Below are 21,908 nucleotides of genomic sequence, written 5' to 3'. Positions count from 1 at the left end.
ATACTTAATGTTTATTTAAAAAATTATCATTTAAATTTTTTTTATTCAAGCAAGTAATAAAGCGGTTAAATAACTATTTTGAAAAGAATTCTTCTTCTGAAACTTTTTTAATTTTAAGGAATTTTCAAACATATACAAAAACCAGGAGAATTTCTGATTACACCAGTAGACCAGGAAGAACTTATAAAATCCAGTAGTCTACTGGAAAATCCAATAGAGTTGACCACTATGCTTATTCTATTGATTAGAATCGCAACATATTTCCGTCATCCTCGATTCCAGTAAAAATTTTCAAAAGTGATTTATACAAAACTAAAGCCTATGAGCACAAATATCAGATCTAAAAAGTTAAAAATTTTAGAGCACATGAATTTTATATAAATTAATGGTTTGCACGGTAATGGGGAAAAAATTTCAAACTACAAAAATCTTTTTAAATGCAAAATACAAGGTAAGCTATTTTTGTTAACAAAGAGTAAAATAAATAAAACAATTTATAAATGCATATTAACATTTGTAAAACAAGTAGATGAAATTCAGCTAAATAACACTAAATTTATAAATCTCAGATAAATTTTTCTCATAAATAAGTACATTAACAAAGAATGACTGAAAATGATCAGAAGAAACAGCAAACTTAACTAAGATATTTTCAATAGAAAACAGCATATGATTTAAAAGAAGTAAAAATAATTATAGAAATCACTGGGTTAAAAATTGTTAATCTTTTTACAAATAATTAAGCTTTTTAAGAAACACACTAAATCAGAATTATAAGACTTAAATCTCAGCTAAACAATTGTTTGACAGAAAATATGCTTCAAACCTCAACTAAACATTTTCTTCTCTTTTTTATACTTCTTTCCCAATTTTTTAACAATAAAAAAAATATATTTGAAAAACAACAAAAATAAATTAGAAACTCACCAGGTGCAAAATTAAAAAATTTAGCATCGGTATACTTTCAAAAAGCGTTTTCTAACAATTTCATAATATTAAAGATGATATATATATATACACCTACTTAAAATAAAAAATTTCATTTCTTAAAAAAAAAAAAAATCATAAGTCTTAAGAAAATTAGTAATTGGAAAATATGTACCAAAATATATTACACACTATTTTCATTAGCAAATGCTTTATGAAATTAAATTTTGACAACAACAAAAAAAATTTATTGCTTCAAATTATATAATAATACTGATTTTATGATCTGAAGTCATCAAAAATAAATAATGATAGGTTATTTTTTAAACCTAATCATATTAATTATATTTCTTTTAAGAGTAAAACTTCGTAAAGTGAAACATACTACTTTAAATTCAGGAACGACTCCCTGAAGGTTCATATTAACCTTTAACATTTTTTATTTAAGTGAAGGACTTTTGCCAAGGAAAATAAAAATGACCACAGTCAGCCTTAAACTGCAGAATATATATCTTGTTGAACAGAATGTCTGTACTTTAAGATGAATATATAACTTAAATATATATATAATTTCACAATTTTTTTTAAAAAAAAAAGGCCAAGTTGGCAAGATTTTTACAAATAGATGAAAATTGTTAAAATCATTGAAGAACTCAGAACTGTTTAAGTACAAACAATGCAGTTTTGTAGCAACTCTTCTTTGAATATCAAAAAATCGAATGACATATCATTTTCACAAAGCTGTAGATATTCTTCATATTGTACCATATTCATAATTAGCATATAAGTGGCTGATTAAAGTTGGATATAACTTGTAACTGATCAAAACTCATAACGGTCAGTAAAAAAAAACTTTTTTTTGCTTAAAAGCTTTATTTTATATGACAACAGAATCTTCAAAGAACATCATCAAAATAATAACAGAAGTGTGAAGATTCTATAACGAACCCCAATGAGTGTTAAAGGTTAAAAACTTAATAATGTTCACTTAAAAAAAAAAAAAAACGCTAAGGAAAACTCAAGTAAAAAGAATAAAATTAATAGAAGCATATTTTTTATCTATTTTTGTTATAAAAAATCCAGATTTTTCAGTGCTACCTTACAGCTTAGAAAAGTAATAGTGAAACAACCAGTTTAATATGTTGTTATTAGTATTTAAATAAACACTAAAATATGAAGCAAAAAACACATATTAACAATGTACAAACAAGATTCAAATATATAACACAACAATCAACACTAAAATGTACAGTTATAGACTTTTAACATATTAAAATTTTTTATCCAATGTTAAACTAACAACATTGCCAACATATACTAAAATATTTTAATTTGCTTAGACTAAGAACAAGGCAAATATTTATAGAATTGTCAATAAAACAAGTAATACTTTTATCAACAAAGCTAGTTTTGATCTTTAAATATACATTTTACAAGAAAAGTATGAATAGTTATTATATTATATACATAACCTTTTTTAGTCTTCTTTAAAACTCAACTTCTTTATCCCTTTTTTACAATACTCAAAATATGAAGAAGGAAGAAGTCTGACAATGAGTGATATACACATGCAAAATCACAGTTGCGACTACTTCTTCCGTCGCCTTCAGTAAGTATCACACTTGGACAAGGCGGCCTGACTATGGCCCATCACTCTCTTCTGCTCCTTTTCGTTGTGCGGCCCCCAGCTCCAAACTCAAATTCATTAGCCTGGCGACCTCTCTTGACCACCTGTACTTGAGATTGTGCTGTTAACTGTAACTGGATTGCAGATGTATTTAATTTTTCAGCCAGAAGCAGATCTTTCAGTCTTTTCATTTTCTGACTTGTTAGTGTAACACAGGCAGAATCATTGATTTTTTCATCGACCTAAAAAGACATGCACATATTTTGACGGAATTTCTAAATGCGTAAAAAATATTTAGTTTGATTCCGATTTTTTTTTAAACATATATATTTGTCAAAGGTAACATTTTTCTGACAGCTAAAGAAAGAAATATAAAAGAATTTCTTAAAATTACAAATAAAAATAACCAAGCAGATCTTTCAGTCTTTTCATTATCTGACTTGTTAATGTAACACAGGCAGAATCATTGATTTTTTTTTTTCATCGACCTAAAAACATGTACATTTTTAGACGGAATTATTGAATGCGTAAAAAATATTTAGTTAAAACATATATATTTGTCAAAAGTAAAATTTTTTCCTGACAGCTAAAGAAAGAAATATAAAAGAATTTCTTGAAATTATAAAAGAAAATAAACAAATCTTTAACATAATTTAATATTTTTGTATAGGATCCAACCAAAACTTTTATAGAATCCAATCAAAATCTTCTGTTATAAATTCATTTGATATGCTCGTCTAAAATAAAAATTTGTTCATATTAAGGATAAAACAATTATTTACTTGATAATAATACTGAATTTTAACATAGCATAATTTTACTTAAAAACCAATAAAAGTAGAAAGCAATTCATTGATTAAAAAAATAAACTTTTTCACAATAGATAATCAAGATTGGTATGTTTTCAAAAAAGCATTTAAAATAGAAATTATCAATATATGAATTTTAGAAAATTAATGCAATCACCTTCATAAAAACATTTACATGTTTCATGTAGCTGTAATTAATTTTAACTATGTTTATCGCCCTGAGAAGAAAAAACGGATCTTTCTGTTTTAAGAAAAATGGTGTATTGGCATGAAAATCATGTACAAACTAACTTCTTTATATGCTTAACTTTAGGTTTTGCTTGTGCACATTGATGTGGTATGGTCCATTTTCAGCAGATTGAACACACATTGATGCAATAATTACATTAGTTGTTCTAGTGGATTAACACTCCTAATATTATTAAAAATATATAAAATATGCAAAAACTGATAAAATTTATAAGCATTTTCAATTTTCAAAATTTTTATTTTTCAGGAATAAACTTATGCATATATAAATCAAAAAATAAATTAGTAAAACCAATATTAAATGTTAGAACAAAATATAACATACTTTAAACTAAAAGGGTTTGAAAATTATATTATTTGGCATGTTAAAATTCTAATCGCGCATGCAATCTTCATTTTTACTATTCTTCAAATTAAGTATATAGGGCAGATAAGGATAAATTACTGAAACCTAAATACTGCAAAATACAATTTCTCAACCCATAAATTTTGATTAAATATTAGAATGCCTTTAAGGGTGAATACAAAGGGAGGCCAAAGTAGAGAGAAGAAAAACCAATTATTATTGATTTTAATTACGTAAGTAATAATTTATATTTTATTATAATAGTTTATTATTTTTTATTACTCTAGCAGTGCTTATTTTTATTTATAAAAGAAATTTGCCAATAGCTCTGAAAATAATTAATATAAAAACTAAAATGGCAATGTAAACACAGAAACAAGAGTAAGATTGTTTTTATAATATCATTTTTAAAGCTTTGTTTTAAAGTAACATATTGAAGGATTTAATGATAATACTGAACACTTGCTGATAATTAACAATTCTGATAATAATTCCTTGTTAATAACAATGGTCAGGATTAAGACGATTAACACCATCAAGGCCTTATATGTCTTTGTTAATAATACCTAATACTGCTTTGTCAATATTATTTATTACTTTAGGGCGAGCGCAAGAGCTTTTGCTTTCCTCAATGAAATAGATATCCCACAAAAACAAATTGAAAGAAATGTTATATTCCACAAGAACAAATTGTTAAGATAAGGCGTTCTACATTCTAATTCCTCGTAAATCTATCACTCCTTATCTCCTGTTCTGCTGACCAGGCGAGTGGCCCTCTCGCCATTCAAGCCCACGTCCTCTAGCGTCTACCGTGTAAAAGGGGGCGACCACAAACAATTTGTAGCTTACAAATTATCAATTTGATTTTGTGGGATATCTATTTCATTGAGGAAAGCAAAAGCTTCTAGCGCTCAGCCTTAGATTCATACTTAAAATTAATGTGTTCATGTAGATAGAATGTTACTCGTGTGTAGAATTAAGTGTGCAAACGAAAGGCCCAAGACCTACAGTGCCCATTCCAGTTGTCTTGACCTTAGGCTCTGGGGTGCAGGAACAGATGTTTTGTTCGGGTGGTCAGTCAAATAGTGTACAAGATTTGAAGTAGATATGTTGTAAATTTCGACAGATTAATAATATATACATTTGTATATTTTCATTAATGTGCATCATTAAGAAACATTTTTTTTTGTGAATCATTGGTTGCTGTGGAATAAAATGTAAAAGTTATATTCGAGCATAGACTTCATAGATTAAAATCTCCAGCAGATTTTGGAAAACATCATGACGGACACTTAAAAAATTTTGAGGTTTCCTAAGCTCTGATACTTAATAGTGTCAGAACAAATAAAATTAAAAAAAGAAAAAACAGGTTAGGTACTTTTGCAAAAACTATTTAAATAAATTCTGCTTACATTAACCTCATGAAATATGAAACCCTTTTAAAACATTATATTAAAAAAATTTATCTTAAAAAATATATACATTGCAATATTCGTTTATGTTCGTTCATTATTAGAAAAGTATTTATAATATTTTTAACTTCTGATGATACTAGAACTAGAATGACTAAATAATTATATCAGGTTTAAACGACAATAATGATTTTAAAACAAAACGAAAAGGTCAATACTAAAAATTTATAAAGTAACTTTGAACTAAAAATATATATACCTCAGAAAAAGCTGTACATGAATCTATATCCAATCCTGCATCAACAGTAGTGAGATCAGGTACAGGAGTTCCATTAGACTTATTGTTATCAATTGCTTCTGTTGTCGAAGATGCACTTGACGATCGGGATGAGAATGGCTCCCCTGACCCTAATAAATATTCAGGATTCAAAATATTATCACCACAAGCAGCTGCCAGAGCCATAATATTAGGATGAGGCTCTTCATCCGAATTTATTTGTGTCTCTAATGTTAGTAAAAATTCATTTTCTTGGCCTACAGTAGACCCTTTTCTCTTACCTCTTCCTCCTTTATCTTTGTCAGTTGTGTAATTCCTTCCTTTAGAGGGCAGCTTGTTCAATTTTTCTTCTGAAGAACCATTCAAAGAATTCTTTTTTTTACCTTTATTCACAGGTTTATCAGACTCAGTTTTGTCATTTTCAATAACTTTTACCTCGTCATCATCTTCAACTTTAGTTTCAGGAACCGTAATACCCACCATAGAACGCACATTTCCAGGAAATTTAGATATAGTAGAAACTAAAGGCTTTGCCCAACCAATGTGAAGCACTGGCGTAGAGGAACCTTCTTCCCACTCGCAAAGTCCATCGTAAAACCTCAGTAAATGTGCGAAACATTCAGGATCTTGTAAGAGAGGAATATCAGCCCGACCCGATGGTTCACAACCGTTAGAACTAACGACTTTTACAATATGTGGAATCAACTCATTAGCTATTTCCAAAAATTCTTTGTAAATTTCTTCATCTTCTCGACCATAATTATACCTACAAAAAGATTCATTATTTTTTTGGGAGTCGACAGTTGTATGTTAAAAATGTTTTTTAATCACTACCAGTTAAAATGGGGGTACTGATTTGTTATGCATTAGCACAGTTTTTTTCTTCTTTCTAACATCAACGACTAACTGTCAATGTGGAATTTTTTTTTATAATGTTATAAGCGACATTAAGCAGCCGACCTAATTTTGGGTTTATGACAACCAATGTTCAACTCTGTAGCCTTGTAATTTTGAACCAATCCAGAAGACAAGGAAACTCCTGGATCAGTACCCCCAGAGGTATGATTTGTTACGGGAACATGGTAGACTTTGAGACTCAACAGATTTAACGTGCATCGGTCACCATTTACTACACAAGGAAACTTCGACTATCGGGGTTCGAACCCACGACTTATTGGACATGGGCCCAGTGCCCTATGAACCAAGCTGTCTCGGGCCCCCAATGTGAAGTTTGAATTGTACTTGCATTCACAAATAAGTTTGATGATCAGGAGACAGTGAAGAGAAAGGCTTTCTGGAATAAATTTGCCCAAAAAACCTGTACTGATGTATTTTTAAGGTAAAACAATTGTATGTTTTTTTTCCTTCCAATATATCTACACTGCCTGAACTAAGAAGACTCGAATAATTTTTTAAGCACTGTGCAGATATACTTGTTTCACAAGTAAGTAACTTCAATGTGCTTATTATCACATCTTTTTTATATACCTGTTTAGCATCATTAAATGATAGTTTTGTAGATATATATTGCTATATTTTTATAAAATTTGCAGCACACAAGCAACAAAATTGTTGCCTGGGAGATAACATTCAATATAGATCTGCAGCCTATTTATTTATGAAATGCATGTTTTGTGTTGTTAATAAATTATTTTAATTCAAGCGAACTTTGAAATAAAGTTGGAATAGTTGATTCTGTTTTCCACATGTGGCGAAAGTAGCGCCAATAAAAACGCTCAAGAGTTGAGAAAAAGAAACCACCAAACAAGTGCAGGGACATAACAAATCAGTTTTGGAATGGGAGACATTTATTTAACATTGATAAGTACTCATACCTGCCAACTTTCAGTCTTTCCAAGAATGGATTTACCAAGTAAGTGAAAGTTACAGAAAAACAATCTTACAAAAAAATATATGGAAATTTTGATCGAGTTGGATTCTGCTATCTTGCAGACTATTATCATATTTTTTGTAAGTATTTATACGTAGTGGTGGTCAAACTCCTTTACAATTATTATTATAATTCAAAAAGTTTAACATAATAACTTGAGTTTCGCTACTACTTAAAATATGAAAATAAAATCACCCGGGGCAAACCTAGAAGAGTTGGCAGTTATGGGTACTCTAAATCACAATTGCATAAAATTATTTTATTATCTTTTAAAAATTATTATTTCCTGAAAATTCAGATATACAATATGTAAGTTAAACTGAACAGCTTTTATTTTTGTATAAATGGGTTAATTAGTGTGATGCATATATTTGTCATAATAAATAATTACATTTAATTCTATAACATATTATAATGTTCATCTTACTGAGCAAAACTGTGTAAACATTTTATTCCTAATTTATTTATAAAAACATATGTTTGGTATAAATATTTTTTTAAAAAAAAATCCCATGTAGAATTTGAAAAATTCTAAAAAGATACCATATTAACGATATGAATCTATCAAAATTTCTTATTTTGACAATTATCTCCTTTTGCATTTTTAAAAAAGCATCTAAATTAAATTTAGCAGTGGTTTTTGTCACTTATACTAAAGGTAAAATATTTTTTTAACCAATATACAGAAATATTTCTTATAAACAAATTTTTTTTCCTTCAATTTCTAGTTAACATCATTCAAAATAAAGAAAGTAAAAATAATAAAATAAAAAATAATTGAAAGAATAAAATTCTATCCTTGAAATTCTATATTTATATAAATAGAAATCAGTTTATTAATATAGTATAAATGTTTATCTATGCTATAGTATTATTACAAAATTAACATTTTTTTTTATAGATGGAATAAAATGTTTCGATACTTGTAATATGTAAGAGCAATCATATTTTAAAAAATAAATAAGTATTTTTAATAATAAATAGTCATATAATAAATGAGTCATCTGCATATAATGCATGTTCCACTGATATAAATGTCACAAACTGAATCTCTAGGATATTTTACTTTAATTATGTGATGTAGCAAACATTACATAAATTAACTTCAAAATTTTATGCAACTAAATTACTCACACAGTAATAATCTCCAAAATATTTTAAAACCAAACCTTTGAAATTATTTTTATAAAAAAGGCATAGTAAATTATCAATAGTTGAGACTAAGTTTAACAAAATACCAACACAGAACACCTTTTCATACATTAATGTAAAATATATTTAATAGTAAAATATTTTAAATACATTTTAGATGGTTGTACCACGAGATAAAAAACAAAAAGAGTCATAGAAACAAAATTCAAGAGTTTTGATAAAGTAAGGTTTTAAGCTACAATAGAATTAAGGGGGGAAAAAACATACTTCCTGATGACATCAGCAGCATTTGCCCATGCTTCTAAAGCTCCTTTATACCGTCCATTTCGATAAAGGTAGCCACCCATATATGTGTATGGATATACATGCATATTACAATAAAAGCTTTGAGCAGCTAAAATAGATTCTCTAAACAAATCAATAGGTGGTGGACGGCCAGGACTAGGATTTATTTCTTCCAGATCACCTAGGTTTCCAAGAGCCATTGGATATGTTTTAAGATGATTTAAATCATATAGTAACCATAAGAGTTGCTATAATAAAACATTTAAAATTAGAAAATAAAACAGCAAATTTCTAATTACAGTGAAAAGACTTTGAAAAAAAAATTAAAGCTAAGCTATACAAAATTATAAACAATGGGAAAAGTTTAATATAAATATGATTATAATTCTAAAACTTCCTGAGATTCAGGCTCTAAATATTGGTAGAAAATGCAATTTTTATTTAGAAATACCCTAGAAAGAAGTAAGCTTATCAAGAAGATAATTTTTTTAAATAAATTTCAATTAGGTAAACGTATTTATAATTTAAATTATTTTTAATTACTACATAAAAAATTTTTAAATTTTAATTTTCAGCATAATTTACAGATAGTAAGAAACTTTAAAGTGCATTTTTTCATTTTATGGGTCTTGAAATAAAATCCACTAGATAATAATTCAATCAAATAATAAGATTTTTATATGTCATAAGACTAGTCATAAGATTACTTGAATTTCTAACCCTTCTTATAATTTTTTACAACAACTAAAAACTCTGACCAACGAGAGTAAAGCCAATTATATTTTTACATATGCAATCAGTTTACAAAGGCATACAAATAAACAAAAAAATTCAGATTATTATTTTGAAGTGATAAAATTATATTAAATGTTGTTCAATGTATTAAACACTGAGTTTCAGGTATTATACTCATACTAAAATTAAAAAAAGACATAAAATGATTCAATAGTATTATAAAGTTATAAGCCCATACCACACTTACTACCCATACCTGAGCTTTTAAATAATTGTTAATGCCATACTGTTTCTCAAAATATTTTATCAATTCAAATTCCACATTGAAATCAAAACTCAATAAAAATATTCTTAAAAACTAATGTTATAGAAATTGTGTCAGTCTACAAGAAATAAACTTTGTATTTTCTTAACTCACAACTTTGAAATAGGTTTCGAGAGAACATATGATATATCAGGGTTTGACCAAAAATAAAAAAAAAATTTAAAACAGGAATCCAAAAATTTTATATCTAAAACTTTATTTAGCCTATTAAGAGGGAAATAAACTTGTTCAATATGCTCGATAAGTTGATAGGCAAAGTGCAACTTTTAAATCTCGAGAATAAGAAATGCAGTGTTAGGATTTAAAATCGTATGGTTATTAATCATGATGTTTGATCTTTAATTACATGAATATTAATTGAAATGTGCTGATTTAAAATGCACGAATATACATCACAATGTTAATTTTTGAACTGTGTGAATTTGAAACACTATTATGACTTAAATCACATCAATACAAATCACAATTTTAAAATTGCACTAAATTAAACTAGTTTTATTTGTAAATCACACAACTATGAAACGTGAGGTTTGATTTTTAAATCACTTTAATATGAATCGTTATGTTTGATTTTAAAATCATGTGAGTAGGGATCACAATTTAATTTCAAAAACGTGTGAATCGCGACTTGCAAACTTTAATTTGAATAAATAAAAACCACAATGTTTGATATTAAAATCACATGAAATATGCTATTTGTAATATGCAATGTGCTATTGAGGACTATGAGATCACATGTGCAAGAAAACGAGATAGATAAAAGAATTACAAGTAAGAACTTGAAAAGATCAAATTTTACATGACAATATACAGGTATAGCATTGCGTAGAATTTTCAGAGTTTCCCAGTTTCGATTTCATTAGACATTTTTTTCAATTTTGGGAAATATATGTCTAAAAAAAAAATTCTACATTTTACATGTTGTGTATTTTGCAGACTTTGTTGCAGAGTTTATTATACCAGTTATTATGAATTGCTTACCTTTAAAAATAGAAATAGATGAGATCATTTTATTTTACACTATTAAATGTTAAAAAAAAAAATTTTTTTTAATAATTCAAATTTTTTAGAAAAAATACAAATTTAAAAAAAAAAAAAAACTAAAATGTAAAAGGGAAAAAATTATATCAATGTCGAGTAAATCAAATGAAAAACTAAATGCCCAGGCGACAATAGGCATGCTTGAACACGCCCTTTGTGAAGTTTCCATATTTGTACATTCCTGGTGGCTATCGGCTTTACCTCATCTGATGTTAGTAAAAATGATTTGCAATTCAGTGTTAAGAAGGGGGAACTTTTTTGCAAGACAGAAAAATCGAATCATATGCATTCTTTTTACAGATATCTATTGTTCTGAAGAAAAAAATTTAAAAAAAAGCCGAATTCAAATTCTTTTAAATAAAACCAAAAAAGTAGAAGAAAAAACTCAACCCTAATGAAGGAATTGTAAAAATTTAATATCTTACTCTAATTTTATCACATAAAAATTACAAAGTATACAAACCTGCTGAAGACATGCAACCTCAATGCTATCAGATACTGCATTAATAGAAGGATTTATTCCAGAAACTAGAGCTGCAACTTCCATTCGGCGAGTACATTTGACTGGATAACCATTTAAATAAAGCCATGATTTTTCAGTAACACCAAGCCCAACAGGTTGACCTCTTTTATCTTCATTGCCTTTACCTATGATATTGAGAATGGGAAAAAAATTACAAATCATAATAAATGAAAAACTAAAAGAATTGCAATTCAAATAAAAAATTTAAGTTATACTAATACCCTCAGGATATTAAAAAGGGTATGGAGACTGATACCTTGGAAATAAAGGATTAAAAGACTAAGACTAAGAAGAAGCAGAGTTATAAAACATCATGAATTAAAAAAAAATAATAATAAATAAAAACTGTGATTAATATTTTTACAACATAACAGTACATGCATAACAGATTGTGAAATTAAAAAACTAAGCAAAGTATCAGGTATCTAAAAAATGACATTTGAAACATCAATTTGAGAAGAAAAAACAGGAGGTAGAGAAGTATAGTTAGCTGCGTTATGTTTAAGAAACGAGATATTTCTATAAAAAAAAAATTAGTTTAGCTAAAGTTTATCAACTAAGACTATTGCTTATTAAAAAGCTGCATAACAATATTTTTTACAACATGTTGGGGCATTCCCATTGAAACATTGGTTACTTCGAAAACATTTCATTATATTTTGACAAAATTTGAAACTACTTTTAAGACTTGATAATAAAATCTGGCTACTTATTCAGAATGCAACAAATCCTTGTTAATTTTTTGGACAACTGGAGTATACAATTAATTGGATTGACATTTCATTACCATGCCAAGTAACCTCTGCAGTCTCTTCAGATTCTTTTCCATAAGTGACCCATGCATGATCTTCAGACAATGCTAAATGAACATCCTTAAAACCCAAAACTTGAAATGCAGCTACAACTGCAAATGCTACTCCAAAACAATCCAACTTATTACCTGAAAATAATAATAGCTTCTGTTAAAAATACTTCTACCAAAGAAAGATATGACAAAATAGCTTTTAATTCTTTAAGAAAAATTGCTTATTGTATATAATTTTTAAGCTGATGATATCTAACTTCAACACACCTACCAATCTCAGAAGCCCGAGATTTATTGGGACCATATCATATAAGCAAAACAGTTATAAAAACTTTAAAATAAATCAATTCACGCACACTTTAAATTTACATAAATAACTTTTTCACCCTTAAAAATTACAAAATAATAAATAAGTCTATTTTATAAAAACAAATTAAGTGACTGATTTAGCATTTTAAAAAAACATTAGATAAAAATTTTCTGTGAATTTTTCAAGTTTGCTTCCTTATTTAAGAGTAGCAAGAAACTAGATTTGTTCTCTTTTCCTAAAACTTATAAAAACACAGCAAAACAATCAGTAAACAACTCGGAATAAGAAAAAGACAACTGAAATATTATTAGAGTTAGCTATTTTCGCAAGAATTAAGACATCACTAGAATTAAGACAAAAAAAAAAAAAAAAAAAAAAACATCGATTATAAGTTTTGCAAAAAGCAATGATACATTCTATCTTCATTTATTAGACATTTTGAAATATTGAAATAAAGATTTGAAATAGAACCAGATGGACAGGGCACCTAGTCCAGAACGAACAGCATCAAGGGTTTTTAATACAACCCGATTCCAACAAAAGACCACGAGGAATTTGTCTTTATAAAACTTAAGATCAACCCCGTCCCCTTTTTTTGTTTACAATATTACAAAATGATTCTTAAATTTAAAATCTATTTTAGATATAAATAAAGGTATATTTTGTGTAATTCCATATCAACCAAAAAGATTTTTTATTAGGTCAACAAGTCAAATTTAAATTATTTTTGGCATGTTAAATAAACCAGCATCTGACGTGAAAAAAACAAGTGTCAACTTTCATGCAGTTTAAATTTTTAAACAGCTATAACTTGAAAACTAATTGACTTAGAGTAATAAGAGTATAATAGTAATAAGTGTACAAAATTTAAAAAAGTATTCTTATGGGATAATACAAAAAAAATATTTTCTAGTCCAATAATGACAAATTATGCAGCAAAAACACATTATGAATTATTTTATTTTAAGGGGGATATTTCTGTACCGTGATCTGTCATCCACCATAATCACAATTTTTTTTAAAACGAAATAAAAAAACAAGTAGATATTGTCCCAGGAGTTATACCCTTCAAATTGATCTCCTACTACCATGTTTTGTTCCTAGTGTCTCGTAAGCTGCAGCCTGGAAGCTGCCAAGACTTGGCAATTATTATGCCGCAGATTATGATACGGAAATCTTAGAATTTTGAAAGCAATTTCTGAGAAAAATTAGCATTTCTGTTGATGTTTAACAGGAAATAATTAATTTTGTTCCTAATGATCCCCATAGAATACCCTCCTGAAATTAGGCACACACTTTAATAAAATAAAAGTTAAACTATAATTGAAAAAAAATTTAAAAATTTTATTAACATTTAATTGATTTTATTTTTTTATAATTATTTTTTTAATAATTTAGCCATGTTATAAATTTCATAGTATGACATTCATAGGCTTTCACGTTATATAGTTTTAGAGGGAAAACTATTAATCTATGAAACAATTAATATGTAAAGGTCAAGAACTTTAAAAGTGGATAAAATAAATCATTTTTAAAGCCAAAAGGAGAAAAAATAATCTTTCATAATATCCATATCGTCATATTTGCACATTAATATAGTAAATTTTTTATGACTTACATTATTTCAATTATATAATTTTATTTTACAGCAATTTGCACATTCATTGAAAACAAAACAAAAAATTATAAACAAAAGAAATATATGACATTCAAATATAATGAAAATTTTTTTCACTAATAGATATGCTAATTGAAGTTGTATTTTCTTACAACATACACTCATTTATTATTTCAATTAATTGAAAAATTACTTTATTTTCATAGTTACATCTTAGTTTCATCAGGCAGAAAAAAATACATTCAATGCAATGAATTTTAAACAAAAACAATGTAAAGCAAAACAACAAATCAGAAATAGAAATATTGTGTTTAATAAAAAAGACAAGAGAAAATTAACAAAAGTGATATTTGAACTAAAAGTTAAAAAAACTAAACCATGTATGTACTAGATAATTCGAAAAGGTTGAACAGCATTCACATATTTCTTTTAAGAAAGATGCAACAAATACACTGTTTGCAATACTGAAATCAAGAACTTGATTCTAATTTAGTTTAAACCATTCAAATACTTGATTTTTAATAATAATCAGTTTAGTAGATGGCAAAACAATGTTTGTTTACATTTTTGACCAACCTGTCAAAGGCTTCTACTATCCAGACATACATATATACCTTATTGGAGCTTTAATATCACATAATAAATTAATTAATATGCATTTTATGCGTTTTTAAGGAATAAATAACAATTTTAAAAACCAACTAATAATAAGTTAACATAAATATGTATATACATAAACTACATTATTTTGCCGGCATTTGACACACACGTGATTTGTATGTTTGAAGTAACATGAGCTGACAAATAGAATAATATTCAGTTCCTTATAAACAAGATAACATTTATGTTTACATTTGAATCAAACATATGTGTTACCTGTTAAATAACTATATAGTGATTGAAGATGAGCACGGTCTTTATAATAACTTCTAGTTAAAGATCCCCATATAATATCTGATACTTTCTTAACTAAATCTCGAGTAGCGAACCGGGTACTTTTATATTGTGTCAAATCAACAGACCCCTTAATTTGACATTTGAACTTTTCATATAGTGCTTCTATAGTAGATAAATCAACCGTCGGAAAGAGAGGTTCAAGGGCATTTTCTACGTCACAATTTAGTGGCAAAGTTCTGTTACAGGTAAACATATTTTCTAAGTATCCGGCCACAATTGAAAGTAATGCTAAATTCGGCTCATCACTGTTTTGAATTTGCTGTCTAAAAAGTTGAATAACATCTTTCATGTTTTGTAATGGAAATTGACGTTTCACGCAATCATTTAAACACGCCATCTTTGATTTTGTAAATTTATCTTCAATATGCGCAGTTAAATAACAAGACTTAAAATTTTAACTGTAGCCACTAGTTTGTTACATTTTCATTGCGTAATAATTATTCAACCAATGACAACTCATTGGGAAAAAAAAAAAAAAACTAAAAAAAAAGAAAACATTTAAACAAAATCCATTTCAGATTTTTTTATAACTTAAAAATTATTCTACGAAGTTGAAAGCATCTATGCAAAGTATAATATTATGTATAAATATGGCAAAGCGCAGAAGTGATTGCAGCTAAGCAAAAAATTAATCACAAAATGACGCATCGTACAAATTTTTCTTATTATGTACATTGATACTATCGTAGTTTGTAGCTATCTGCCTTAAATTCTCATGGTACTATTTTCTCTTTCAGTTTCTTGGAGGTATTAACGTCAGTTATTACTGGGATGAGCAAAACCTCTCTCCCAGACCCAGTCTTCAAGTATGGTTGGATTCAAATGGACCTGCGGTGTTCCAAACATTTTCATCATGTACTTTTTATTTTATAATTGGCGTTCAACAACTGATCCAATTCTGAGTTTACGTATATCAATGTTCCCCTCCGTGGCCTTGTAATTTTGAACCCAATCTAGAAGACCAGGCATTTTGACAAACTAGCTTTCGTGAAGGACTTTTTGATGGAACTCACCCACGTATGCTGTGTTGTATGAAAGGGAAAGCCACGAGCACCTCTCACGGTAAGCCCAGTGGCAAGAGGATTCTAACGTATGATCGATCTACCACTGAGGATATCTTATGTTAGCACTGTGGTCGGTATGAGCCCGGAGCAGAATTCTTATTGATCAGCCAACATTGGGACTCGAACCTGGTTTACCTGACTGGGTGGAGAGTGCTTTATCTCCAGGGCCGCTGTGACTCTTCATCATGTACTTACAATAAGTAACAAAATGCATAACTAGAATGCGGCGAAGCCTCAAAACCGTTTCGTTTGTAATGAAAATAGTTGCCTCATAATGACCTTATTTTAAGGTGATCTCCGAAGTCTGGTACGAGGTTCCACCAACTTAACGAGCTCTGCTCTTCGCGTATGCTTGAGAAACGAAGAAACCTCTTCCCACACTTCAGAACTAGTTTTGCTACAAAATTAAAAGTTTACTAGTTGCCATAATCCACATTTGATGGAATAAAATATACCTTTTTTTTAATTTCTTTTTTCAAACGCATGATTACTCTTTTGACCTTGGCGAACAAAGAACACGGGGCGCGCTCAAAAGAGCAGAAAATCAGGGTCATGAATCGTGGTTGCCGGGAGAAAAGTGTTGCACCAAGCAGACTCCTCAATTCTGCTTTTAACATGTAAAGTCTATGGCGGGCTTATCGTACTTTGAATCGATTTTTCCTGTTCAAGAATCGGAGTGATCAATTAAAAAAAATACTAATAATTTTTTCAATCTTTTCTATCCACGAAAATGTAGGTTAATTTTTTTTATCTTTATTACTGTTTGTAATATTGCCTTTGAAACACAAGTCACTTTCTACCTTTGAGTAAGGGAGGAAGGCAACTTCCACCCCCAAGTTCACTAATCTTCTCGGTGGGAGGTCTTGCTCCCTTTTGAAAATCTTTTTCTCTCTCTGTCTTTCTGAAGAACTGATATGGGGAACGCTTTAAAAACCGATAGCTTTCTTTTTAGTTATAAGCTTGTAATTTATTATGAAAATTATATTTGCTGATAATTCGTTCATTCTATATACATTTTATTTATTTAGTAGTAATAATTTTCTTGTTTTTATTCATTTTGAGAATGGAATTTATTTTTTAAATACATTATTCCCCTTTTTTTAAACTTTGTTTCTTGTTTTTTAAAGATGTTTCAGAATTAAAAAAATTAGCTGCTGAATAAAGTGAGATTAATTAAAATCGAATAAATGACGTAAAGATCTTCCAATATGCTATAAAGCATCACAAAACCGCCGTTTTCCTTTTTTTTTTTAAAAAATATATCGTACACTCATTTGTAGGTTTAAAAAAACATTTACATTAAAAAAATTTAAAAGGTTCCAATTTTTTCATTCCGTAAATAGTTTTAATTACTCCAATAGCTGGGATAGTATGTTTTTTCACGGTAAGGAAAAAAAAATAGCTAGTACACAAGACCACGCATCATCCAAACATGAACAAGCACTTAACCCTGTTTTTAGGGCTTTAATGTAAATACACAAGAACACTAAAGTATTATGAAATTTTCATTTTAATCAGCAAATGAAGAAAAATATGAAAATACTCGCATGTATTGTAAAATTCTTTAAAAAGGAAAGGGGAGTAAAAGAACATTATTGGTCATAATTAATATTCACGAGAGAAAAATACAAACGGTATCAAAATATAATGAATCGATGCTTAGGAACGCAACACTGAAAATATTGAAACCAGTTTGATTGCCAGATGAAGTAAAAAGAATGAGAAATGTGATTATTATAAACACCACGAAATTTCATCACGATAAATTAAAAAATAAAAATAAGCTGTAATACTTAGAGTTAAGTTACTCTTTGTTACTTCAGACAGTCAAACTGGTTTTGATGTTTTCAGACCTGATTCCTTAGTTGATTCCCTAATCTGTAATTCCTAATTAATACACTTTTTAAGACTTTTTTTCGCAATATTCTAAAAATATATATTAAGAGTAGTAATTATGCAATATCTTATGTATTTAATAATGAGAAATTTTTTGAATTCATATTAAAAGTGTATAATGTAATTTTTATTCATAATTTTTTGCTAGAACAAAGTATGTAATCAATGTGTTATTTTAATTTCTCTTCCCTGACCCTCTTTTGCCATTCATGGAGAAGAGTTTTAGTAGAAATTTCCATACTGCAAACTTTAATAAGTGTAATTATAGTTAATTAAAATATAAGAAAACTAACCGTCATTAGCATTACATAAAGAGGAAAAACACGAAAACCTCCCAGGGTTAGCCAGCATGCCATCTATATGAATATATCTCCCAGATAACCATAATTTTCTGTATTTTTGTATTTAATAAAATTTTGTAAAGTAAACTTGTCTCAATCTGTTGTTATGTTGTAAGTTTTAATGAAAACCAATAAATGCCTTTTCTTTCAAAAATTTCGTTATCGTACTTTTTTTATAAATTAATTTCGATTATTTTGATAAATCTTTATATTAATTACAGTGAGCAGTCTCACAAATCTATGTACTAAAATGTAAAATCAAGTTCAAGTTCTCAAGATGTTCAAGTTCTCATCTACTTTAACATAAAAAGTTTTAAAAATTAGCAAATCAATTTTAAAAAAATTAACAAACTTTATTTGATCTATAGAGAAAATGTAAATTTATTTTTAATGTAGTTACTTTATATGAATTACTTTCATATGACTACATAGTAAAATTTTATAAATTTAAATACTCTGGTCATTATTAGTTCTCTAAATAATCAAATCAAAATAATAAACAATTCAAGATATAATTAGAAAAAGTGCATGTTAAATAAAATGATAAAACTATTTTGAAAATAAATAAAGTCGTTTTAGAGTTAAAAAAAATATTTTTTAAGTTTATCTTAGAAAGAGAAGAAGCATAATATAAGATGAAGAGTGAGTTTCTTCTGATATCTTTTGAAAGCTAGTTGACCCCCGCAGGTTTCAATTCCCCTTCTGTGACAGTGATTAGTCTCGGGTTACTTAACACACGCACCCCCACAAAAAATGTAGGGGAGACAGTGGAACTGGTTTTGGAGGTGCTATATTTTTCGTCCCTATTCGAACCTATCCTTACTGAAGGTTGGAATTGAAATGAAAAGGCCTCCTTAGGTATTCTTTGGCCAAGCTTTTGACTTTCCCGTTCAAGCAGACACAGAGCACAAGCCTTTACCCACAGTAAAAAGAAGGGGGAACAGTTTTAGAGATATAGTTCGATAAGAAGCATGTCTTTTTTTATATTTGTTTATTTTTTTTAAGATTAATATGCAGTTTATGAACCTGCGAGGTATCTCCAATAATCTAGTCTTATTCTTCAGCTTATTTATTGATTACTTTTCTTCCTTATTTTGTGTCAGACACCGTTCACATTTTTAAATTGAAGCATGTGAGCAAGGATTGCACGTAGTGTGAACAAGTATACTTGTACTCCACTGGAAGTTCAATAAATTAAAATTTTTCTTTTCTGGCGATGATGATTAAATAGATAAATAGAGCGCAGAACTTGCACTTTTAAATGTATTGCTATGATGAACTAAAATTTGCTCACATTGTGCATTTCATGTAAAAAAAAAAACTTATATCATATTTATTTAAAAAAAAAATATTTTCATTAAATTTTTCTAATTTTTTAAAAGTATGAATTACGGCAAAAAACTGCTGGTATGAAAATTCTTAAAAAATTTCCGATAGGCTCAGCACACGAAAAAATATTTTTCAAATTTACAAAATGTTCAAAAAAGTGAATAGCCATTTCCGTACTCTGTTCTACTTTTCAGTTTCTGTTGACACAAATCAATCAGATAAATAAATGGAAAGAGTTGGGACATGCTTGCGTGATCTTAAAAGTGTTCAGAATAACTTTTGATCTAATGATCGGATTTTCACGTACTATGATTTAAACTTAACAGTTCGAATATACTAATTAATTAGCAATTATACTAATTAATTACCCTCAAATATACTAATTAATTAGCGCAGATGATATTTGAAGTTACAAAATCACAGAAAACATACTTTTTTTTTTTTTTTTTTAATAAACATACCTTTTTTTCCCAGCTGATTCCAGATTACTGACCCTTATTCTTGAAAAATTGTGAGTTTAGTCAGAAGAGCTGTCGAAAGTTTAGAATACTTAATGTTAATTTTATTTTTTTGCGAATTTCGCCATTCCTCAAGTACTTTTTTAAGCTAATCTAAAACTTTTGCAATTATAAAATTCCTTTATCTAAAGATAATCCCATGTGAAGAAATTTTTGTTAAACTTTATAATTATTTAATATAATAATGGTCGAAAAAATTTTGAATTGTAAGTTATACATTATTTTATTATATAAAGAAACCTAATTTTAAATGGCATAATACAAAATTAGAACGGAATCGGTCAAATAGATTCTGAGTGGTCAAACTTTAAAAAAAAAAAATCGTATATTAAAAGTTTGATTTCTTCAGAACTATTCGACCGTTTTTGAGCAAACTTTGTAATTTGTAGTATAAAATTATATTCTTTAAAATGATGTAAAAAACCAGACATTACAATTGAATTTTTTTTTTACCACTTCGCTTAAATTTTGTAATTTATAGTAATTATATTCTTTAAAATTATGTAAAACTTTTTATACCCCACAATTCAAAATCTATTTATTACCATTATTGAATAAAATGTAAAAAAAAAATAAATAATAATAATAATAAATAATTATTAAAGGTTATATTTTGCATGGAATCTTTAGATAAACGAATTTTATAATTGCAGAAAATTTCTTGAAACATGGCGAAATTAGACAAAGTAAAATTAACATTAATGATTTAAACTTTTGACGGCTCTCCTGACGAAACTATCGGGACCAGATTGCGGCTAACCTCTCTTATTCTAAGTGCTGGAAGTCAGTCGAAAGAACGTTATGTTTATTCAGAGAAAGTATCGTCTACACTAATTAATTAGCATATTTGAGGTCACGCCCTCGAATCATTAAGAGAAAGTCCTAGAATGTGAAACTCCGATCATTAGACCAAACGTTATTCATGGTGTTCCATTTTTTTAATTTGCGCATCGTTTGTCCAGGTCAAGAGAAAAAAAAAAAAAAAACAACACCATGAATAACTTTTGATCTAATCATCGGATTTTCATGTACTAGCTTAATGGTTCCGCGGGGGATCTCATATTATAGTTTAATAGAGAGAAAACGTAACAAGGGACACTAGAAAAATTAATTTCACAGATTCCCCCTCCGAAAAAAAAAACTCTTTTTGGGACACAAATATTTTTTACGAGTACCAAATTTTGAAATTGTAAGAAATATTTTGAATTTGTTCTATAATTTTTTTTTCCTCCAAAAATGGAAGTATAATATTAAATTTTTTAAATAAAAATTTTGCTTAGTTCTAATATTATATGGAAAACTTAAAAAAATATTTTCTAGAATTTGGAGATCTTGCTTTTAAAGACAGGTTCAGTCGCAAAAAATAAGCGAAACAAATAAGCGATTGCAAAAAATAAGCGATTTTTGATAATCTTTAACCGGATTTTCACGTACTAGGACTCAAACGTGAAGGGGTGACATCAAATATGCT

The 21,908-nt window shown here is 27.9% G+C and overlaps 1 protein-coding gene across 2 annotated transcripts; it reads right to left on the bottom strand.

The window, feature by feature from the left end:
- Window positions 1-838: 838 nt before the first annotated feature.
- Window positions 839-15,714, bottom strand: Mnn1 (menin 1). Of its 2 annotated transcripts, XM_016073746.5 has the most exons (7): window positions 15,209-15,714; window positions 12,387-12,539; window positions 11,540-11,724; window positions 8,958-9,223; window positions 5,929-6,413; window positions 5,630-5,778; window positions 839-2,796 (listed from the first exon to the last, which is right to left on the bottom strand). In XM_016073746.5, the coding sequence occupies exons 1-7, from the start codon at window positions 15,624-15,626 to the stop codon at window positions 2,578-2,580; spliced, it is 1,875 nt and encodes a 624-aa protein (XP_015929232.2). In that variant the 5' UTR covers window positions 15,627-15,714; the 3' UTR covers window positions 839-2,577. The 2 variants fall into 2 exon arrangements, with proteins under 2 accessions (XP_015929232.2, XP_015929231.2); XM_016073745.5 differs by having other exon boundaries at window positions 5,630-6,413.
- Window positions 15,715-21,908: the final 6,194 nt, after the last annotated feature.

This window comes from Parasteatoda tepidariorum, chromosome 10 (assembly GCF_982258835.1).
Source record: "Parasteatoda tepidariorum strain Cologne lab strain chromosome 10, Ptep-v5.0, whole genome shotgun sequence".
In the NCBI taxonomy this organism is placed as follows: Eukaryota; Metazoa; Arthropoda; class Arachnida; order Araneae; family Theridiidae; genus Parasteatoda; species Parasteatoda tepidariorum.
This window is presented reverse-complemented; position numbering and strand designations above follow the sequence as displayed.

What these genes read in the sequence shown, in the direction of transcription:
- Mnn1 (XM_016073745.5), bottom strand. Translation starts at nt 15,626, where the DNA reads ATGGCGTGTTTAAATGATTGCGTGAAACGTCAATTTCCATTACAAAAC. An exon ending in TGCAGAGGTTACTTGGCATG is followed by an intron (nt 11,725 to 12,386) that starts GTAATGAAATGT and finishes TCAATATCATAG; the next exon opens with GTAAAGGCAATGAAGATAAA. An exon ending in AGGTTGCATGTCTTCAGCAG is followed by an intron (nt 9,224 to 11,539) that starts GTTTGTATACTT and finishes GTTTTATTATAG; the next exon opens with CAACTCTTATGGTTACTATA.